The 23,833-nt window shown below is 43.0% G+C and overlaps 1 protein-coding gene across 5 annotated transcripts in view; it reads left to right on the top strand.

Annotated features, from left to right (window-relative positions):
- ZNF605 (zinc finger protein 605) overlaps window positions 1–23,276 on the top strand; it is a 37,668-nt gene extending 14,392 nt beyond the window's left edge. For 3 of the 5 annotated variants that reach the window (XM_032168204.2, XM_032168202.2, XM_058424757.1), the window contains 2 exons: window positions 7,388–7,508; window positions 13,955–23,276. In XM_032168204.2, the coding sequence (XP_032024095.1) occupies window positions 7,388–7,508; window positions 13,955–15,744 (1,911 nt within the window). In that variant the 3' untranslated portion in view covers window positions 15,745–23,276. Of the gene's footprint in view, window positions 1–7,387; window positions 7,509–7,741; window positions 7,835–9,673 lie in introns of those variants that run through there. The other 2 variants (XM_058424759.1, XM_058424758.1) reach the window with 2 other exon arrangements.
- The last annotated feature ends 557 nt before the right edge of the window (window positions 23,277–23,833 follow it).

Here is a 23,833-nt window from a genome sequence, read left to right on the forward strand (position 1 = left end):
TTCAAGATGGAGGGCAGCCCGGAGAAGAAGGATTCAAGATGGAGGGCAGCCCGGAGAGGAAGGGCGCGTGATGGAGGGCAGCCTGGAGGTACCCGTGGGAAGTGCCCCGCGGAGAACGGCTGTGTGAGGCCTGAGGCCGCTTGCCTGAGCTGCGTAGTCCAGGCTGCGGTTATCTTGTCCCCTCCCAGCAGCCACCGAAGCTGTCTGTTACAACACTCAGTTACCCTGTTGCTCGTGGGCGATACGGTTCCTCAGACGCCCCATGATTGGGCCTATTGATGTGTAGCTTGGGTTGGGGCTGTTCTCAGATGCAGTGCGCTCAGGAAACCTGAACGGGAAGCAGATCTGGTCATGTCGGGCCTGGATAGTGTGGCCCAAATCAGTGGAATGTGTGGGGTTGGCTGGGCCAAACCACAATGAAACAGCGAAACATTGATCTACCTGCCGAGAACGTCATGGCCCATTGACCTGGGAATCCGCCCTTGAGTGGTGTTAGCCTTGACCAGCGTCTGGAAGGCAGGACAGCTGTTTCCCGTGGTTCACCATCTTCTGAGAGCAGAAGCAGCACACGCGGAGGCTCGGTCTAGGCCATGTCTGCATCTCTGTGGGACGTTTCTCATGGCTGCATGAGGCAGTCAGTCACATATCTGCTTGCTCTGGAGTGGAAGACATCTTAGTCTGCATTTAGCAAGCGCAGTTGGGTGGTTGTGTTTCCTGCGTCAGCACTGGAGTCTTTTTGGTGAGCACTCATATGGGTAACAAAATGCTTCTTAGGAGCAGAACTGATTTTTATCTAAATGTCTTGTCCTCAGGAACAGAAAACCAGATGTTCTCTGTTCTTATTTATAAGTGGGAGCAAAACATTGGGTACACGTGGACACGAAGATAAGACCAGTAGACACGGGGGACCTCAAACGTGGGGAGGGAGGGAAGAGGGAAGCCTGTCGGGTTCTGTGCTCACCACCTGGGTGACAGGATCAGTTGTACCCCAAACCTCAGCATAACGCAGTAAACCCACAGAATAAACCTGCACATGAACTCGTGACTCTAAAATAAAGGAAAAGTTGAAATTATTTTTTTTTAAAAAGTCTTGTCTCCACCGGGAACCTTGTTTTACGTGCCAGTCTGAGGCTTGCCGGTGGCCTGATCCAATGGCCAGGGAACTAGCGATAGCCTGAGTCGGGTGAATCCAGTCTTCCTATGCTGCTCTGTAATGGCCCTAACTGCAGCAGTTCCCATCAGGGACTGGGGGCAAAGGCTAGCAGGGGTGTACGTAGATGGGACATCAGTATCAACAATACATTCAGGACTGGGGACCACATCATAGTCCTGTAGCATCCACAGTACGTTGGCTGTACACCACGTCTGTTGTGGGGAGGGCAGTTTTCCTCCATGAGGCCCACAAGGTAAAGCCTTGGTGATTGTTTATGTTTGGGCCTGAAATTTCGCACAGAGCTTTTTAACCAGGAGCCAGCTTCCTCAGAGGAGTTTTAAAACATGTCCAAGTTCATGTAATCAACATCACAGTCAGGACAGAACAGTTCCATCACCCCACAGGAACTCTGTGCGGCCTCTTTGTGGCCATGCATCCCTTATCCCTGGCCACCACTATCTGTTTTCTGTCACTACAGCTTTGCCTTTTCCAGAATGTCCTATAAATGGAATCATGTCGGCTGGGCACGGTGGCTCACACCTGTAATCCCAGCACTTTGGGAGGCCGAGGCGGGCAAATCACCTGAGGTCGGGAGTTTGAGACCAGCCTGATCAACATGGAGAAACCCCATCACTACTAAAAAATACAAAAAATAGCAGGGTGTGGTGGCGTGCGCCTGTAATCCCAGCTACTTGGGAGGCTGAGGCAGGAGAATCGCTAGAACCCGGGAGGCAGAGGTTGCAGTGAGCCGAGATCATGCCACTTCACTCCAGCCTGGGCAACAGAGTGAGATTCTGTCTCAAAAAAATAAAAAATAAAAATAAAAAATAAATGGGATTGGCCAGGCGTGGTGGCTCATGCCTGTGATCCCAGCACTTTGGGAGGCCGAGGCAGGTGGATCACGAGGTCAGAAGATCGAGACCATCCTGGCTAACACAGTGAAACCCCGTCTCTACTAAAAATACAAAAAATTAGCCGGGCGTGGTAGCGGGCACCTGTAGTTAAAAATAAATAAATAAATGGGATCACATATGTGACCTTTTGACAGTGGCTTTTCTCACTTAGCATACCTTTGAGATTCATTCATATCTTATCCATAGTTTGTTCCTTTTTCTTGGCGTGTGTTTCCCTTGAATACTATCCCATGTATGGATGGGCCACAGTCTCTATCCATTCACTCATTGAAGGACATCTTAGTTGCTTCCACTTTTTAGCTGTTTTGAATAAAGCATTCATCTGCATATAGGTTTGAATATAAATTTTCAGGTGAATGTAAGTTTTCAGTTCACTACTTGAGTAAACACCTAGGAGTGGAATTGCAGGGTTATGTGGTAAGTCTGTGTTCAACTTTGTAAGAAACTGCCAAAACGTTTTCAAAAGCTGCTGTACATTTTACATTCCCACCACAATGAATGAGAGTTGCTGTTGCTCTGAATCCTCACTGATATTTGTCAGGTGTGTGTGTGTATGTGTGTTTAGTTTTAGCCTTCTAATAAGTACATAGTAGTTTTTCATTATAGTTTTAATTTGCATTCACCTTTTGACAGATATATTGAACATCTTTTAATATATTTACTTTACATCCATACATTTTCTTTCTTTTTTTTTTTTTTTTAAGACAGAGTTTCATTCTTGTCTCCCAGGCTGGAGTGCAATGACACGATCTCAGCTCACTGCAGCTTCTGCCTCCTGGGTTCAAGCAATTATCCTCCCTTAGCCTCCCCAGTAGGTAGGATTACAGGTGCGTGTCACCATTCCTGGCTAATTTTTGTATTTTTAGTAGAAATGGGGTTTCACCATGTTGGCCAGGCTGGTCTTGAACTCCTGACCTCAGGTGATCTGCCCGCCTCAGCCTTCCAAAATGCTGGGATTACAGGCATGAGCCACTGCGCCCAGCCACCTTTCATATATTTTCTTTGGTGAAATGTCAAGATATCTTGTTAATTTTTAAAATGTGGTTATCTTCTTAGTAAGAGTTCTTTATATCCTGGATATGAGTGCTTTAGCAAGTATGTAATTTGCAAATAATTTTCTCTTAGTCTGTGCCATGCCTGCTCTTTCTCTTAACATTGTCTTTCACAGAGCAAAAGTTCTTAATTTTGAAAAAGTCCAATTTATCAAATTTTTTTCTTAAACTGATCGGGCTTTTGGTGTTGTATCTAACTCATTGCCAAACCCAAAGTCACACAGGTTTTCTTTGGTTTTCTTCTAAAAGTTTTATAGTTTTTTATGTTTAGGTCTGTGATCCATTTTGAGTTAGTTTTGATATAAGGTGTGAGGTATGTGTTGAGATCCCTTCTTTTGCTTATGAGTATAAAACTGTTGAGACATTATTTGTCACAAAGACTGTAGAATTGCTTTTTGTACTTTTGTGAAACAATTGAGTATATTTGTAGGGGCTTATTTTTGAGTTCTGTGTTCTGTTCCATTAACTTGTGCTTTTATCCTTTCACAAATGCCATCCTGCCTTAATTACTGGGGTTGTATAGGAAGTCTTGAAATCAAGTAATGTGAGTCCTTTTATGTTTAAACTATTTTGAACATAAATGTGCCTCTTTCATAGGCAGCATATAGCTGGGTTTGCTTTATATTTTCCATTTCTGAGCTTTTGCTTCATTATGAATTTCTTCTGGTCTGACTTCCAATTCACTTATTCTCTCTTCATCTTTTTCTAATCTACTCTTAAGCCTTTTCATTGACTTCTTAACTTTAGTTATGCATTTTATCTCTAGGAGTTATATTTCATTTTTTTTTCAAATCTACTTATTCATTTGTATAGTCTTTTGATTATTTTTCATACTTTCATTAACCTCTTATATTTCTTTGAATATATTAAATATATTTATTTTATGTTCTGTGCTGACAGTTCAAATATCCTAAGTCTTTTATACCTCTCCTGTCTTTATTTTATTTTTTTTTTTTTGAGACGGAGTCTCACTGTGTCGCCCAGGCTGGAGTGCAGTGGTGCCATCTTGGCTCACTGCAAGCTCCACCTCCTGGGTTCACGCCATTCTCCTGCCTCAGCCTCCGGAGTACCTGGGATTACAGGCACCCACCACCACGCCCGGCTAATTTTTTTTTTTTTTTTGAGACTGAGTCTCGCTCTGTTGCCCAGGCTGGAGCCCAGTGTCACGATCTCTGCTCATTGCAACCTCTGTCTCCCAGGTTCATGCCATTCTCCTGCCTCAGCCTCCCGAGTAGCTGGGACTACAGTCGCCCGCCACCACGCCCAGCTAATTTTTTTGCATTTTTAGTAGAGACGGGGTTTCACCGTGTTAGCCAGGATGGCCTCGATCTCCTGACCTCGTGATCCTCCTGCCTCGGCCTCCCAAAGTGCTGGGATTACAGGTGTACGCCTGGTTAATTTTTGTACTTTTAGTAGAGGTGGGTTTCACCATGTTGGCCGGGCTGGTCTGAAACTCTTGACCAGGTGATCTGCCCACCTTGGCCTCCCAAAGTGCTGGGGTTACAAGCATGAGCCACTGCGCCTGGACGATTTTTTTTTTATGTGTGCATTCTGATTTCTCTTTTACTCTGTACTCATTTTTCTTGAATATTTGTGAGAATTATTTGGATCTCTTTCTCTAAATAGAATTTGCATTTGATTCTGCCAGATGCCTGAATGCATGTCCCCCTCAAAGACACTTTAGAACTCTCTGTGCTTAAGGTTTTTGCACAACACATCTATACTGGAGTTCAGCCCACACACCCATATAAATCTAGCTTGTTATAATTCTCAGGGGCAATTTTTGACCTCTTTGTGTAATACTAACATTTGAGGCAAGAAATTGATTTTCTTTGTTTTTTTTTCATTGACCCACACACAGAGTACTCCTTGTGTTCCAGGTTTATGAGGGAAAATAACCTATTAGTCCCCTATGCTTGGGCTTATTCTAAGCTTTCCTCCTTTTTCCTGTGTCCCTTGTAGCTGTTGGGACTGGAATGCTCAAATTTACCTGAGTCCAACTGAAGGCTGGCCTCTGCTTACCTGTCTAGCTTTCCACTTTCCTTTTTAAAGAGGCCAGGACCGGCCGGGCGCGGTGGCTCACGCTTGTAATCCCAGCACTTTGGGAGGCCGAGGCGGGCGGATCACGAGGTCAGGAGGTCGAGACCACGGTGAAACCCCGTCTCTACTAAAAATACAAAAAAATTAGCCGGGCGTGGCGGCGGGCGCCTGTAGTCCCAGCTACTCAGAGAGGCTGAGGCAGGAGAATGGCGTGAACCCGGGAGGCGGAGCTTGCAGTGAGCCGAGATGGCGCCACTGCACTCCAGCCTGGGCGACAGAGCGAGACTCCGTCTCAAAAAAAAAAAAAAAAGAGGCCGGGACCATTCCCACTGCTCCCACTCCCTCTCTTACATTCCTGAACTTTCATCCCTCAGAAAACACACTTTGTTTCCATGCCTTTGCTCATGCTGCTGCCTTGAGAGTGTCCTTTTCCTCATCCCCCTCTGTAACCAGGACTTTCTAAAGACCCTTTATAAGCCTTACTGTCTTTACAGCACCTAACCCAGTGTTGTTAAATCCAGTGTTTTTATCCCTGTTTTGTCTGTATATTCTGTAAATTCTAGTTTCATAGCCCTGTAACCTTATTCACTCTGGCCTGAAAGGTACTTGAGAATGTGATATTTTTTCTACTCATTTTTAAATTTCTACTACCTGTTATGATTCCTGGAATCTTTTTTTTTTTTTTAAATGGAATCTTGTTCTGTTACCAGGCTGGAGTGCAGCAGCACAATCTCAGCTCACTGCAACCTCTACCTTCTGGGTTCAAGCTATTCTCCTGTCTCAGCCTCTCGAGTAGCTAGGATTACAGGCACACACCACCACACTTGGCTAATTTTTGTATTTTTAGTAGAGACGGGGTTTTACAGTGTTGGTCAGGCTTGTCTCCAACTCCTGACCTCAGCTGATCCACCCGCCTCGGCCTCCCAAAGTGCTGAGGTTTCAGATGTGATCCATCGCACCCAGACGATTCCCGGAATCTTAATTGCTCAATATGTGTGTTTTGGAAGATACCTAAAATAGCTGGCCAGTTGTTCTTACTTGGGAGCAGAATCACTCCCAGAGGGAAGAGAGTGTTTTTGTTGTTGTTATTTATTTATTTATTTATTTATTTATTTGAGACAGAGTCTTGCTCTGTTGCCTAGGCTACATGCAGGTGCACGATCTTGGCTCACTGCAACCTCCACCTCCCAGGTTCAAGTGATTCTCCTACCTCAGCCTCCCTAGTAGCTGGGATTGCAGGTGCTCGCCACCACCACCCCCAGCTAATTTGTGTGTGTGTGTGTGTATGTGTTTAGTAGAGATGGGGTTTCGCCATGTTGGCCAGGCTGGTCTTGAATTCCTGACCTCAGGTGATCCGCCCACCTCAGCCTCCCAAAGTGCTGGGATTACAGGTGTAAGCCACTGTGCCCAGCCAGTGACAGAGATACTACTGTCATTAGCAGACAGAGGCCAGGCATGCTGAAGGGCTCAACTGCATGGGACAGTATTCCTTACCTAAGAATGGTTCTCAAATACTAGTGGCACCTTCTTTGAGAACCACTGTATTGTTTAAAGACAACCTATTCTGGTTTCTTGTTCAGTGGATAGGTACATGGATGAATGAATTCACAATGATAAATATTTTTAAAACATTCCTTCCTCAAGGCATAATGCAAGATTATTATATTTATTGTATTATATTGGTTATTCATTATTGTGTCACAAATTACCCCAAACCTCAGGGGCTGAAAACAACAAACATTGATCTCAGTTTCTGGGTTTCGGAATCTGCCAGGTCTTGCCCATTTGGTTCTGGTTGAGGGTCTCACATGATGCAGTGATGAAGGTGTTGAGAAGGGCTGCAGCGAGGAAGGAGCTGGCTCCTCCAGGCTCACTCAGTGGCTGTTGGGAAGCCTCAGTTCCATGGCACATGAGCTTCCACATGGCGGCCTTACAACACAGCAGCCAGACTCCTCCAGAGATTGAGAGAGTGCCCAGGATAGATGTTGCATTTCTTTCTAACCTAGTCTTGGAAGTGGCATCTCATCATGTTCCCCTATTCTGTTCAGGACATTGAGTCAGTGAGTCCGGCCCACAGTCAAGAGGGGAGGATTACGCAAAAGCATGAATACCAGAGTCAGAGGTCACTGGGGCCATCTTAGAGGCCACCTACCACAAATACAGAAGAAAGTATTTTACAAGACCAAATGAGAACCACTTCAGGTTTAACAGGGATTATGCTTTTCCAGATATCATTTGAGGATGTGGCTGTGGATTTCACATTGGAGGAATGGCAGCTACTTAATCCTACTCAGAAGAACTTGTACAGAGATGTGATGTTGGAGAACTATAGCAATCTGGTTTTCTTGGGTAAGAACATTCTTATGTAACTTAGTGTATGGCCAGTAACTATTTGGCCTGTGAGGTGTTTGTTGATTTTGGACGTAAGTTTTACATGTCAAAGATTATTTGACTTTTATACTGAATTGAAAGATTTTCATTCACTTGCTTTATTTTGCAGCTTTTGTAATAAAACATTCTTCATATTTAAGACTCTTAGCCCAAGCAGTTAGGTCCAAGTCCTCTGTGTTTCCAGTCGACAGGTTTTCAAATTCTCAAACCTGATGCAATTTTCAAACTAGAACAACAAGATCCATGGATAATAGATCAAGAAATCCTAAATCAAAACTTTTCAGGTGAGGAATAATCAGGTTTATGAGATACAGTGAACATTTAATCTCAGGTTTTTGATGACAGGTGGGCACTTTTAAAGTGTTGTCTATAAAACTGTGTTTAAAGTTCCTGAATCTTTAGAGTTGACTCAAGGTTGATGACATGAGTTCTTCATGATTTTTAATGGATGTGCCCCATAACCAGGTCTCCACATCGGGATGTGTCTTTTCTCCATGGAGTTTATGATTAAATGTGTCCCTCTTATTCAGTGGCACAGATTGGTGGCCATTTAGAACCCCACTTTCTTGGTTAAGCCTCTCTTTATGAATTCATAACTTTTTTCTTCTTTTAGATAACACTGATTGCCTTTGAGTTTATTTAAACTTCAAACTTTTATTATTTTTCTTCTCTTCCTCTAATTTGATATATTTCTATTTGAAAACCACACGGAGTAGAAGATGAACCCACTGATATAGAATGAAAATCTAGGCTGGGCGCAGTAGCTCATACTGTAATCCTCATGCTTTGGAGGTTGGGGAGAGGGCAAGGCACGACAGTCACTTAAGGCCAGGGGTTTGAGACCAACCTGGGCAACAAAGCAAGACCCCACATCTACTACTAATAATAATACTTAAAAATAGTAATAATAATTCAGCCAAATATGGTGGTGTGCACCTCTAGTGCCAGCTACTTGGGAGGCTGAGGTGGGAGGATTGCTTGAGCCAAGGAGCTGGAAGCTGCAGTGAGCCGTGGGTGTGCTAGGCAACAGAGTGAGACCCTGTGTCTAAAAACAAAAACACACACAAAAAAACCCTAATACCTTAAACACAGTAAGGAGATTTTGCTTCTTACCTTCCTCTGTACAGACTAAGGATTTTCAAGTCAGTTCCCAGTGCATCTTTCTGGTATACTTTTTGATGTTTCACTTCTCTAAAGCTTCTCTCTCATCCCATCACATAGTCAGGTGGGTTTAAGTCCCCATTACCGGCCGGGCGCAGTGGCTCACGCTTGTAACCCCAGCACTTTGGGAGGCCGAGGCGGGCGGATCATGAGGTCAGGAGATCGAGACCACGGTGAAACCCTGTCTCTACTAAAAATACAAAAAAATTAGCCGGGCGTGGTGGCGGGCGCCTGTAGTCCCAGCTACTCAGAGAGGCTGAGGCAGGAGAATGGCGTGAACCCAGGAGGCAGAGCTTGCAGTGAGCTGAGATTGCGCCACTGCACTCCAGCCTGGGCGACAGAGCGAGACTCTGTCTCAAAAAAAAAAAAAAAAAAAAAAAAAAAAGTCCCCATTACCTGCTGTGTGACATTTAATCTCCGTTTTTGTTGAAGAACCTCCTGGTATGGGAACATCTTATCTCTCCACTTATTTTTCTATGCTCAAGAGTCATTATTAACTCCATTTGAGCTAGATTCTTCCTCACTACTCTTCTGAAATTTTTCTCTGCGTCTGTGCCTTTGATTATGCTACAGTTTCCCCAGGTCAACTTCACTTTGAGCTCTTTTCTTCAACCCCAGTGAATGTTCCTTGACTCACAGTTTTCTCTGAAATCTCTACCCATGTAGCATCTATAGTATAGTAACTCAGGCCTAATAAGACATTATTTGAAATTCCTAAAACAACTAGTCCTAAGATTTTTTTCCCCATAAAGAGAGATTGCCAGTAACGTAGTCTGTGTTTTCTGTGGAATTTGTGGTATGTGCTTATTTGATTTTTAAAAATTGGTCATTATGGAGCCAGATAAGGAAAGGTCTTGTTTATCAAATGTCTCTTCAGTAGAAAAGTTTCCATCTAAGCATCTACCTTGGGAAATATTTATTTAAAAATTTTTTTTGAGACAAGGTCTCACTTTGTCACCTAGGTTGGAGTACAGTGGCGCAGTCACAGCTCATTGCAGCCTCAACCTGTCTGGACATGAGCTCCTCCCACTTCAGCCTCCCCAGTAGCTGAGACTACCACCACACCCAGCTCATTTTTAAAAATGTGGCTTTTTTGGAGAGACAGGATCTTACTGTGTTGCCCAGGCTGGTCTCAAACTCTGGGCTCAAGTGATCCTCCTGCCTTGGCCTCCCCAAGTGCTGGGATTACAGGAAGAGCCATAATGCACAGCAGGGAAATATTTTGGGTTACAGATGTCTGGGCACCATTCCCATTGTTGTTTAGGTCTGAGTATGTGCAGTTTGGAAAAGCTGTAAAGATAGATGTTATGTTCCCCTATTAATTTAGAACCACTTCTCACGTGGAATGAGAGGAATTGAAATGAATCATGAAATAATTTTGTAGGATTTTAATTTAGAAGGCAATGTAAAACCATAAAATATTCAGCAATGCAGTATTTGAACATGAAGCATTTGTGTTAAAGTGCAAAATTAATTCTCAAGATTAATGATACCAAAAGGAACTACATTAGAAGCTCAATGACAAGTGAATAATATTTATCCTACCTTTACTGAGGGCTTGTTATGTGCTATACAGTGGGGATACATTAGTGAAAAAGACAAACCTGTTCCCTACGCTCATACGGTTTACATTCTACTGGGAGAGACACGAGTCAGAGGATTACCTATTTGATAAGTACTATGAAGGAAAGAAATAAAGAGGGTATTTGTTGATGTGCCATCAAAATGACATTTTGGTGGATGTGACATGGTGGCTTATGCCTGTAATCCCAGTGCTTTGGGAGGCCAAGACAGGAGTATTGCTTGAGGCCGGGAGTTGCAGGCCCACCTGGGCAACATACCAAGACCCCATCTCTACAAAAAGAATATTAAAAATTAGTCAGCTTTGCTGGCACACATGTACAGTCTCAACTACTTGTGTGACTGAGGCAAAAGGATCACTTGAGCCTGGGAGTTTGCAGCTGCAGTGAGGTATGACCCTACCTCTTCACTCCTTGGGCAACACAGTGATATCCTGTCTCTAAAAAATCACCAAATACTACTTTTAAGCCTGTACGTAAACTACTTTATTATTGTTTATCATTTAATTCATTAATTTGGATAGACTTTTTTTTTTTTTTTGAGACGGAGTCTCGCTCTGTCGCCCAGGTGGGAGTGCGGTGGCGCGATCTCGACTCACTGCAAGCTCCCCCGCTTGGGTTCACGCCATTCTCCTGCTTCAGTCTCCCTAGTAGCTGGGACGACAGGTACCCACCACCACGCCTGGCTAATTTTTTTTTGTATTTTTAGTAGAGATGAGGTTTCACCGTGTTCACCAGGATGGTCCCAATCTCCTGACCTTGTGATCCACCCGCCTCGGCCTCCCAAAGTGCTGGGATTACAGGCGTGAGCCACCACACCCGGCCAGACATATTTATTTATTTATTTATTTATTTATTTATTTATTCATTCATTCATTTTGAGACAGAGTCTCACTCTGTTGCCAGGCTGGAGTGCGGTGGCACGATCTCAGCTCACTGCAACCTCCGCCTCCCGAGTTCAAGCGATTCTCCTGCCTCAGCCTCCTGAGTAGCTGGGATTACAGTCGCACACCACCATGCCCAGCTAATTGTTGTATTTTTAGTAGAAATGGGGTTTCACCATGTTGGCCAGGCTGGTCTCGATCCCTTCACCTCGTGATCTGCCTGCCTCGGCCTCCCAAAGTGCTGGGATTACAGACGTGAGCCGCCATACCCGGCCTGGATAGACATATTTTTAATCTCATCTTGATTTGATTTTAATTTAAAATTATTGTTTTTCTTTTTTCCCACATCTTATAAAACAATTTTCTATAAACTCTTCAAGTAGATTTCACACTTGCCTACATATGACTCTTGCTTTTGATCTTCAAACTTCTTTGCATAGTCCTTTTCATCTCCACGAATAGTATTATCATCTTTGTTTATGCCCGAAACACTGAGTCTTTAATTTTCCATTATCAGCAGTTGTGCTTCTTCTGAAATTCTATTTTCTTTTTGAGATGGGGTCTCACTCAGTCATCCAGGCTGACGTGCAGTGGCTCACTCTCGGTTCACACAACCTCCGCCTCCCGGGCTCAAGTGATCCTCCTACCTCAGCCTCCCAAGTAGCTGGGACTACAGGCGTGCACCACCACACCCGGCTAATTTTTGTATTTGGGTAGAGATGGGGTTTCACCTGTTGGCCAGGCTGGTATTGAACTCCTGGGCTCAAGCAATCCACCCACCTCAGCCCCCTGAAGTGCTGGGATTCCAGGCGTCAGTCACCACAGCCAGCCTGCTTCATCTGAAATTCTGATGTCTGAGAATTAGATGAGGCTTTTTCCCCCCTAGAAAAGAGTAGTTTTTTGGGGTTTTTTTGTTTTTGTTGTTGAACCTGTGTCTCACTCTGTCTCGTAGGCTGGAGTGCAGTGATGCAGTTATGGCTCACTGCAGCCTCAACCTCTCAGGCTCTAGTGATCCACCCCCTCTGCCTCACAAGTAGCTGGGACTTCACGTGCGCACCACCACACATGGCTAAGTTTAGAAAAAAAATTTTGTAGAGACAGTTTCTCCATATGTTGCCCAGGCTAGTCTCAAACTCCTGGGCTCAAGCAGTCCTCCCACCTCAGCCTCCCAAAGTGCTGGGATTGTTGGTGTGAGCTGCCACCAGGCCCAGCCTCGTTTTATATTTGAGACCATGCCAGATCTTTTCATCCCACAGAGTCCTTCCTGAGAATATTACTCCACAATTGCTAGTAAATAATATCTTCAAAAAGTCAGGTAAATAAACCTTTAAAATATGCAGTAAATGGTCTTGTAGAAATCACAAACAATTGTACTTATTAGATGAAAATATCTGTTCTACTATTATACAAAAAATTATTGTGGTTAGGAGTAATTTCCAATGATAGCATTACATATACATATAATATATACTTTATAGATCCAATTAAAGGAGGATGAATGTGAAGAAGTTAAATACAGGTGTTGATACTGAGCTCTGGAGAACTCTTGGATAATTCCAAGAGGAGGTTTTACTGATGATGGTGAAGTTATTGTATCAGTGATTTAAGTAATGATCCTGAATAAGAATATTTTATAAATGCAATAATAGTACAAAAAAAGTTTCTTATCTTTCAGGTATAAAGTTGATATTGTACATTTATTCTGCATTATATCCCTTATTTTTCTATTATATCATTCAACAATATATACTAATGTTGCATTTTTATGTTTTTATTATTCACATTCTTAACTATATTACCTCTCTTCTTCTCTTATCTTCTGATACTAAGTTCTGGACACATAGTAGATAATCGTAGATTATTGTCAAAAAAGTAAACTAATCACCTCCATATTTGACTGGAAATTGCTCCAGGCTCTTTCATCTCATGATCACTGTTATTTGAGTATATTTAATATTTCCTTATTTAAAAGTTCATGTATTTAGCCAGGTGTGGTGGCTCACGCCTGTAATCCCAGCACTTTGGGAGGCCGAGGCAGGTGGATCATGAGGTCAGGAGATCGAGACCATCCTGGCCAACATGGTGAAACCCCATCTCTACTAAAAATACAAAAATTAGCCAAGTGTGATGGCACACACCTATAGTCTCAGCTACTCAGGAGGCTAAGGTAGGAGAATCGCTTGAACCTGGGAGGTGGAGGTTGCAGTGAGCCAAGATCGTGCCACTGCACTCCAGTGTAGTAAGAGCGAGACTCCCTCTCAAAAAAATAAATAAATAAGGCCAGGCGCGGTGGCTCACACCTGTAATCCCAGCACTTTGGGAGGCTGAGGCGGGTGGATCATGAGGTCAAGAGATCGTGACCATCCTGGCTAACACGGTGAAACCCCATCTCTACTAAAAATACAAAAAAATAGCCAGGTGTGGTGGCACATGCCTGTAATCCCAGCTACTCAGGAGGCAGAGGCAGGAGAATTGCTTGAACCCAGGAGGCAGAGGTTGCAGTGATCCGAGATCACGCCACTGCACTCCAGCCTGGTGACAGCACAAGACTCCATCTTAAATATATATATATAAACAGTAAAAATAAAAGTTCATGTATTTAAACATTTGTAATTTAAAAATTCATTTTCATTTCTGTCAAAATTGTCAATGCCCAAGAAGTACACATTATTTGAGGGAATTTTAAAAACTGGGATTATGGCACCATTTCAGAAGCTTTATGCGATAAGCATAATAATTGAAGGAATTACACAGTATGGTTCATTTTTTCTCTTTTTAGAAGTCTGGCTAGATAATCCCAAAATGTGGCTCCGAGATAATCAAGACAACCTTAAAAGTATGGAGAAAGGCCATAAATATGATGTTTTTGGAAAAATATTTAATTCAAGCATAAACATTGTTCATGTAGGAATGAGATCCCATAAATGTGGCACAGGAGAAAAAAGTTTAAAATGTCCTTTTGATTTGCTTATTCCAAAAAATAACTGTGAAAGAAAGAAAATTGATGAACTCAATAAGAAATTATTATTCTGTGTCAAACCTGACAGAACCCATGGTGGAATAAAATACTGTGATTGCAATACATGTAGAAAACCCAGCAACAAAGAGCCATGGCTCACTGCTAATCATGTAACACACACAGGAGTCTATTTCTGCATGGAATGTGGCAGATTTTTTAACAAGAAGTCACAACTTATTATACACCAGAGAACTCATACAGGAGAGAAGCCCTATCAATGCAGTGAGTGTGGAAAAGCCTTTTCACAGAAGTCACTGCTCACTGTTCATCAAAGAACTCACTCAGGAGAAAAACCATATGGGTGCAGCCAATGTCAGAAAGCTTTTAGTAGGAAGTCACTCCTCATTTTACATCAGAGAATTCATACTGGAGAGAAGCCGTATGGATGCAGTGAATGTGGAAAAGCCTTCAGTAGGAAGTCGCAGCTTAAAAGACATCAGATAACTCACACAATAGAGAAACCCTACAGTTGCAGTGAGTGTGGGAAAGCATTCTCCCAGAAATTAAAACTCATCACACATCAGAGAACGCACACAGGAGAGAAACCCTATACATGTAGTCACTGTGGAAAAGCCTTCTTTTGGAAGTCGCAGCTTATTACTCATCAGAGGACCCACACAGGGAAGAAACCTTATGCATGTAGTGAGTGTCAAAAAGCCTTCAGCAGGAACTCGCTTCTCATTAGGCATCAGAGGATTCATACAGGAGAGAAGCCCTACGAATGCAACGAATGTGGTGAAGCCTTCATCAGAAAACCACAGCTGATTAAACATCAGGTAACTCACACAGGAGAGAAGAACTATCGATGCAGTGATTGTGAAGAGGCCTTCTTTAAGAAGTCAGAGTTATTAAGACATCAAAAAATTCACTTAGGAGAGAAACCATATGGATGCATTCAATGTGGGAAAACCTTCTTTGGGAAGTCCCAGCTCCTAACGCATCACAGAACACACACTGGGGAGAAGCCTTATGAATGCACTGAGTGTGGGAAGGCCTTCACCCAGAAGTCAAGCCTGATATCACATCAGAGAACACACACAGGTGAGAAACCCTATGAATGCAGTGAATGCAGGAAAACCTTCAGTGAGAAGTCAAGTCTCATTCATCATCAGAGAACCCATACTGGAGAAAAGCCCTTTGAATGTAGTGAATGTAGGAAAGCTTTTGCCTGGAAGCCACAGCTTCTTAGGCATCAGAGAATTCATACAGGGGAGAAACCCTATGAATGCAGTGAATGTGGGAAAGCATTTGTTCAGAAAGTGCAGCTCATTAAGCATCAAAGAAATCACACAGGAGAGAAAACCTATGGATGCAGTGATTGTGCAAAAGCTTTCTTTGAGAAGGCACAGCTCATTATACATCAGAGAATTCATACAGGAGAGAGACCATATAAATGTGGTGAATGTGGGAAGTGTTTCACGAGAAAGTCACACCTTATGAGGCATCAGAGGATTCATACAGGAGATAAATACTATGGATGCAATGAGTGTGGGACCACCTTCAACAGGAAATCGCAGCTTATGCTACATCAGAGAAATCATATAATATAAAAATCATGAGTTTGGCGAATGCAGAAAGGTTGCTATCAAATGTCATACTTTCTGACACTTTTGAGGATGCATATGGGAGAGAAACCCTATTGAGGCAGTGACTGTTGAAAAAGCTTGAATTGAGGAGTCAAGAGTCACTAAGCAGAATTTTGAAAGGAGAGAAGTTTTTAAAAAGTAAACAGTGTAAAAAAAGTCATCTCCCAGAAGACACTACTCGTTACATATTGGATGACTCGTTGAGGTGAAAACCTTATTAGTGTTGTGATAGTAGAGAAGCTTTTAGTCCAAAGTCAGTTTATTACATGTTTAGAAGACCTAAACAGGAAGAAAATTCTATTGTTTGTTACAACAAAGTGGAAGACTTCAAGAAAGGACAACTCACTATACACTTGAGAATAATACCTACAGAGGTTCATACTGAAGAGTAGTCTCAATAATGTAAAGAATTTGACAAGCATGATGCTATTGAAATAGTTCTGTAAGGAAGTGGTGTTCTTTATACATAAATTATTATTATTACGAAAAGCAGTCAAAGTGTTAGGTGTGTTTACTTAGATGTGAAGAGTTCTGCTTTCTGCTCTGATGGAATAACAAGGGTCAGATTTCCTCTCCTGCCTTAAACAACTAGAAGCTGTACAATACATATAATATATAATGGTTTTCAGACATAGGACAAGCACAGGTTTGTGATCCTCGGGAGACTGCAGACAGAGTGAGGTGAGCACCACGGTTTCTCAGCCTGCACCCGCATGGCCGTTACTAGGCTGCAGTTCAGGGAAGGGAAACAATAAATCTTGCTGAATTGAAAGAACAGGATTGGCAGTTGGGGAGGCCACAGCAGCTAGCATTTGCAGGGGAAAGTGCTGGAGAGATGGGATCCTCCTCGATACAGGGCTCAGGAAGTCTGCTGGGAGTCCTCTGACTCCTTTGACTTAGTACTGACTTGCACTGAGGCCAGGAAAAGCAGCACTGGAAAGCAGCAGGCTGAACAATTCCTGGAACTCATGCAGGGCTGGGAATAGTTTATGTTCTCAGCAGCCAGAGTGGAAACAGATTCTAACACACGAAGCATCAGGTAGAATTCTCAGAAAGGTTTTGTTTTAGTAGTTAGCTCTAGATTAAAAGCTACTCTGGACCTATAGTGTCCAGCATCCAAAAAAACTTATCTGGCATGCAAAGAAGCAATAAAGTATGACTTATAACCAGGAGAAAAATCAGTGGAGACCCAGAAAAGACAGAGGTGATGGAATTAGTAGGCAAGAATATTAAAAGAGCTATTGTAAATATAAAGTAGAGGAAAACATAAGGTTGATGAAACCTGAGGTATAAGAGATATTTTTAATGGCCAAAATGGAACTTCTAGGGATGAAAACAACTTCTGATTTTGTTAAAATCCTGGGTGGAGAGATTAGATACAGAAAAAGAAAAAAAAAAGTCAATGAACTTGAAGAGTAAGAATAAAAACTACCAAAGTGATATAGAGAGAAAAAAAGACTTAAGAGAAGAGAAAGAGAATAGGAAAACTGCTACAGTGGTGTAATATATGTGTAACTGGAGTCCCAGAAGGAGAGAAAATGAAGAGAAATGAAGAAGGATTTGAATAAATAATGGCTAAAGATTTTCCAAATCTGATGAAAACAATACCCCCACATATTCAAGAAGCTCAAATGATCTGAAGTAGAATAAACATAATTTATATCACAACAGTGCACCTCAGAGTCACATTCATGAAAAGCACTGATAAACAATAATTTTAAAACACCTTGAGAAAAAAACGATAATACATACACATGGACAAAGAATGGCAGCATATTTCTGGTGAGAACTATGCAAGCTATAAGACAATGGAGTATTATCTCTAAATTCCTGAATGAAATAAACAACAAACCCTGCAACCTAGAATTCTGTTTCCATCAAAAACGTTTTCAAAAATGAAGGCAAAATAAAGACTGTTTCAGACAAACTAAATCAAAGATAATTTTATTACCTGTAGACCTGTCTTCAGGAAACATTAAAGGAAGTTTGAGGGTAGCTGGAAAATAATACAAAACTTAAGTTTGGGTCTGTACAAAGGAATGAAGTTCTGAAAATGGTGAATATGTGGGTAAATATAAAAGATATTCTCTTTTTAAAATCTTTTTAAAAGGGAATTGGCTGCTTAAAGCCAAAGTAATGATAACATATTTGGAGTTTATTTAGAAGTAAAGTGTGACGACGATAACACTTAAGTGTGAATTTTTAACACTGCATCATCTGAGTCAGAAGCCTATTCCTTCAGGGCTCGGGGTAACTTGAATTTGTACTAGGCACATGACAGAAATTATATGTATTGTGGATCTCCATGTGTGCTGAGTATTCCCTATTTCTTCGATCCCTTTTCCATTTTCTGCTCTGCTCCCTGCCGAGGCTGTCTTCTAGAGACTGGGGTTTCTTCATAGGTTTGAACAGTGGGAGATACCAGAAAGAGATCAGGTGGGAGGAGAAAAAGTTAATACCTTTCCCTTCCTCCTACCTGGACCATAGTTTAGGTAGCTTCTGTGTTCCCATAAGGATACAGCTCCCTTTGGGAAGCCCCATCTATGGCTGTAGATCTCTCGGTTTCAGCTGACACCATTCCCTCTCCATGATCTTCAGACTTAACTACTACTGGGTGCTTCCCCAACCCACTGGTTGGGTGTCTTTAATTGTGAACACATATTTGTAAATAGTGCCTTTATTAATCGTTCTTGAGTTAATACTTTGAGTGTGCCATGTATTTTCTGTGCCATCTGTTAAATGATGAGCATTTAATAAAATTGTGATAATCAGTTATCAGTACAAGTGCCTCATAGTGCCTAGGCTGAAATGTCTCAAGATTCCCCACACTACATATCAGTATTTTCTATCTGTATCTGGACAATGCAGTAGAAATTATAACAAATACAAAGTTCTTTGTGCTTTTCTGCTGCATATGTCAGTGGCTCTGGAGATTGTTACCATCTGCTACATATATAACTGGACTTGCAGTTATTACTAAGCCCCTCTTCAGTAATAGAAAGACTTACGAAGTCTTTTACTTCCTCTGGGTTAGCCAAACAACCTTCAAGAAGCATTGTTATTTAGGTTAAATATCCATGGACAAGAAACAAGATAATCAGTTACTGAGTGAAGAAAGATGGGAATGATGTCCCGTACTTCCCAGCTCTCTAAAGTGTTATGCTGTACAATTAAAATATCCCTGTCCTATCTGCTACCATTCATTGTGTATAATTCATGTAATCTGTAACCTGTGGGCAAGTCTTTACCCTTCAGTAGTCAAGATTATGTTAGAGACTTCGTCCACGAATCCACACCACCTTTCCCATCAGTTCTCACCAGAAACTGCTGCCAAAAAGAAAATCAGCTTTTCTAAGATCAAGCCAGAGTTGCTTCTCTTAGAACCTTATGGCGCTAATACATTAAGTTGAAGTCGCCTGCCAAAGAGGCCCAGCAGAGGGCAGCACGCCCGTCATTTTTTGAATTTCTCCCTTAGGAATTTTGCCTTCCTTTGTCTTCTGTCCACCAGTCATTCTCTCCAGCTGGACACAAACCTCCTTTGAAGGGAAATAATTGCCATTAGGCTTCACAGTAGTGCTTTTTCCTTTCACTTGGATTTGCATTTTAACCTGCATTTTGAAGATCTTTATACATGTTTTCTATTTTCGACAATGCCAGGAGGCTTCACTGACATTGCAGTCTGTGTTAATAAACGTGTGTATCACTCTGCTCTGGTCTTTTAGGAATTAACTTACAAATGAAATGAATATGTCGGGACTTTGGCATAATTTGAATATAGCATTGTGAGTTGTGATTGTCTCTTCCTAATTGTACTGTAATAACCTGTGTATGAGAATAAAACGGTTTCCACTGTAAGGATTCTCCCATGCCCCCCTTTATTTTGCCATAGACTGAAGGGGAAAGGCCATTCTCATTCTCCTTACCTTAGAAAATTGCATTCGCCTCATGATGACTGTCTGCAGCTTAGAAGTAGACAATATAAAATCTCATCACTATTTCACAAGAATAAAATTCAAATCAGTTATATCCAAAGTACGTTTTCGACTGGGGGTGGTGTCTCACACCTGTAATCCCAGTGCCTGGGGAGGCCAAATTGGGAGGCTCACTTGAGCCCAGGTGTTTGAGACCAGCTGGACAACATAGCAAGACTCATCTCTACAAAAAAAATTTTTAATTAGCCATGATGGGCTGGGTGCAGTGACACACACCTGTAATCCCAGCACTTTGGGAGGCCAAGGTGGGTGGATCACCTGAGTTCAGGAGTTCGTGACCAGCCTGACTAACATGGTGAAACCCCGTCTCTACTAAATACAAAAAAATTAGCCGGGCACGGTGGCACATGCCTGTAATCCGAGCTACTTGGGAGGCTGAGACAAGAGAATCACTTGTACCTGGGAGGAGGAGGTTGCAGTGAGCCGAGATCGTGCCATTGCACTCCAGTCTGGGCAACAAGAGCAAAACTCCATCTCAAAAAAAAAAAAAAAATTAGCCATGATGGTGCATGTCTGTAATCCCAGCCACTTGGAAAGCTGAGGCAGAAGGGTCACTTGAGCCCAGGAGTTCGAGGCTACAGTGAGCCATGATGGGGCCACTGCACTCCAGCGTGGGTGACAGAGTGAAACCTTGCCTCTTAAATGAATAAAAATAAAGTAAGCTTTCTTCAAGTTTTCTTCCAACATCACACACTCCATCACCATATTAATTTAAATTATTTAGTATGTAGCAGATTTACTTTGAGACCAAATCTGTGAAGTTGGTGATGCTATTTAATAATTCTTTATTTCCCTTATGGGATCTTTGCAACTTAGAACACAATTATTACTCACTGTATCCAGGTCATTTAACATCTTGTCAGGATGCTAACATTAAATAAACCAGGCTGGGCACGGTGGCTCAAGCCTGTAATCCCAGCACTTTGGGAGGCCGAGGCAGGTGGATCACGAGGTCAGGAGATCGAGACCATCCTGGCTAACACGGTGAAACCCCATCTCTACTAAAAATACAAAAAATTAGCCAGGCGTGGTGGCGGGTGCCTGTAGTCCCAGCTACTCAGGAGGCTAAGGCAGGAGATTGGCGTGAACCCGGGAGGCGGAGCTTGCAGTGAGCCGAGATCGTGCCACTGCACTTCAGCCTGGGCAATAGAGCAAGACTCTGTCTCAAAAAAATAAATAAAAAACCAGGCGCTGGGCGCGGTGGCTCACGCCTATAATCCTAACACTTTGGGAGGCTGAGGCAGGCAGATCACAAGGTCAGGAGTTCGAGACCAGCCTAGCCAATATGGTGAAACCCTATCTCTACTAAAAATGCAAAAATTAGCCAGGCTTGGTGGCACACATGTAGTCCCAGCTACTCCAGAGGCTGAGGCAGGAGAATCGCTTGAACCCAGGAAGCCGATGTTGCAGTGAGCTGAGATCACACCACTGCACTCCAGCCTGGGTGACAGAGCAAGACTCCATCGCAAAAAAAAAAAAAAAAAGGGGGGGAACACCAAACTTATTTAGTGATACCTAAATCTCGAAATGTGCACAGCAACAAGAATGTAGCTATCGAGGCATTCACTGTTAAGATGAAAAGAAATGTAAGTGAAGGGACATTTATAACTTGAAGTTCTCATTAAAGAATTACTGGCCAGGGCTGGGCACGGTGGCTCACGCCTGTAATCCCAGCACTTTGGGAGGCCAAGGTGGGTGGATCATGAGGTCAGGAGATCGAGACCATCCTGGCTAACAAGGTGAAACCCTGTCTCTACTAAAAATACAAAAAATTAGCCGCGCGTGGTGGCGGGTGCCTGTAGTCCCAGCTACTCAGGAGGCTGAGGCAGGAGAATGGCGTGAACCCGGGAGGCGGAGCTTGCAGTGAGCAGAGATCGTGCCACTGCACTCACTGTGGCCTGAGTGACAGAGCGAGACTCCATCTCAAAAAAAAAAAAAAGCATTACTGGCCAGATGTGGTGGCTCCTGCCTGCAATCCCGGGACTTTGGGAAGCCCAGTTGGGAGGAGAGCTTGAGCCCAAGAGTTTGAGGCCAGCCTGGGCAACATAGTGGGACTTTGTTCTCCACAAAAATAATTAATAAATAAAGCAAGTAAGCATTCCTATCACTAAAAATACTTGAAAAAACAAATCAAGCTTAAACTTACAATAGGGAGTGGGAGAAGCGAATTAACTTTTTATTTTCATTAGAGCGTGCTCATGTGAAAGGAGCAGTTAGGCAATGGAGTGTTACCACTGCAGCCACGCAGGTCGAGTGTAGATTCGTCCCCAAACCATGGTAATTGCCAGGCAGCTCTGAGGGTATGAACAAGGCATGTGCATTGTGTGCTGTTGTGTGTAATGTGTTTGTATGAAGCAGATTCTGTCAGAAGATGATGTTGGCTGAGATGTGGGCCAGCTGTACTTCACTGCTTCATTACAAGGGTAAGGCTGGCCAGGTGCGATGGTTCACGCCTGTCATCCCAGCACTTTGGGAGGCCAAGGTGGGTGGATCACTTGAGTTCAGGAGCTCAAGAGCTGCCTGGCCAACATGGCAAAACCCTATCTCTACTAAACATACAAAAAAATAAAATCAGCTGGGTGTGGTGGAGCACCTGTAAACCCAGCTGCTCGGGAGGCTGAGTTGGGCAAATCGCATGAACCCAGGAGGTGGAGGTTGCTGTGAGCCAAGATGGCACCGCCACTGCACTCCAGGCTGAGCAACAGAGACTCCATCTCATAAAAAGAGAAAACAAGGGTGGGGCTAATAGCTAATAGCTAACTGAAAATGAGCAGCTGTTTTTCATTCTGTGAGGAGCATCTTGGATAAGCCGTAGCGTTTGATCCACTCATCATTGCATGGGCAGCTGTGCGAGGTCCGACCTGTTACTGACACTTCCTTCTGTGCTCTGTTTGAAAAGAAAATCTCTGTACGCAAATGTTAACTGAGTAAACTGTTTCATGAATTCATGTGTGAGTGTGATCATTGGGAGCGATTTGCAAATAAACTCTGGTTTCCATTCCAACCAGGTATCCCCAAATTAAATCTGAATTATGATCAGTTTTCAATTTGTTGTAATCCATATGCATCCAGATACACCCCCACACCCAAAGAAGCAGCTGTTCCCTTTCATTTTCTTGTCTGTTCCTTTTATCCTCAGTGAGAGTGTGAGCTGAAACGTCTCCAGCCTGCTCCTGTCTACTTACCCCCTTCCTTGCAGGACCACCCACTTCTGTTATTTTTTTCCACCTCTTTAACTTTCCTGCTTTAGGACAATGAACAATTAGCTGTCATTTGGTCCATCCTATAGGCAATTATGTGGGTTTGTTTTATAAAGCACTGGTAACTATAATTAGATGGTTCAAATAATATTAAAAACTAGTGTTTTCTATGGCACAATTATGCATTTGTCAAAATATACACAACTTGCCCGGTGCAGTGGCTCATTCCTGTAATCCCAACTACTAGGGTGCCAGAGGCGGAAGGATCACTGAGCTCAGGAATTCCAGACCAGTGTGGGCAACATAGCAAGACCCCATCTCTTTTTTTTTTTTTTTTTTTGAGATGGAGTCTCGCTCTGTCACCCAGGCTAGAGTGCAGTGGTGTGATCTCAGCTCACTACAACCTCCGCCTCCCAGGTTCAAGGAATTATCCTGCCTCAGCCTCCCAAGTAGCTGGGATTACAGGTGTGCACCACCACGCCCAACTAATTTTTTGTATTTTTAGTAGAGACAGGGTTTCACCATGTTGGCCAGCCTAGTCTCGAACTCCTGACCTCAGGTAATCCACCTGCCTCAGCCTCCCAAAGTGCTGGGATTACAGGTGTGAGTCACCACACCCAGCCAAGTCCCCATCTCTAAAAAAAAATTTTTTTTAGGCTGGACCCGGTGGCTCAAGCCTGTAATCCCAGCACTTTGGGAGGCTGAGGCCGGCAGATCACGAGGTCAGGATTTCAAGACCAGCCTGGCCAATATGGTGAAACTCCATCTCTACTAAAAATACAAAAATTAGCTGGGTGCAGTTGTGGGCTCCTGTAACCCCAGCTCCTCCGGAGGCTGAGGCAGGAGAATCACTTGAACCTG

The sequence above is a fragment of the Hylobates moloch genome, unplaced genomic scaffold, assembly GCF_009828535.3.
Source record: "Hylobates moloch isolate HMO894 unplaced genomic scaffold, HMol_V3 SCAFFOLD_12, whole genome shotgun sequence".
NCBI classification, from domain to species: Eukaryota; Metazoa; Chordata; class Mammalia; order Primates; family Hylobatidae; genus Hylobates; species Hylobates moloch.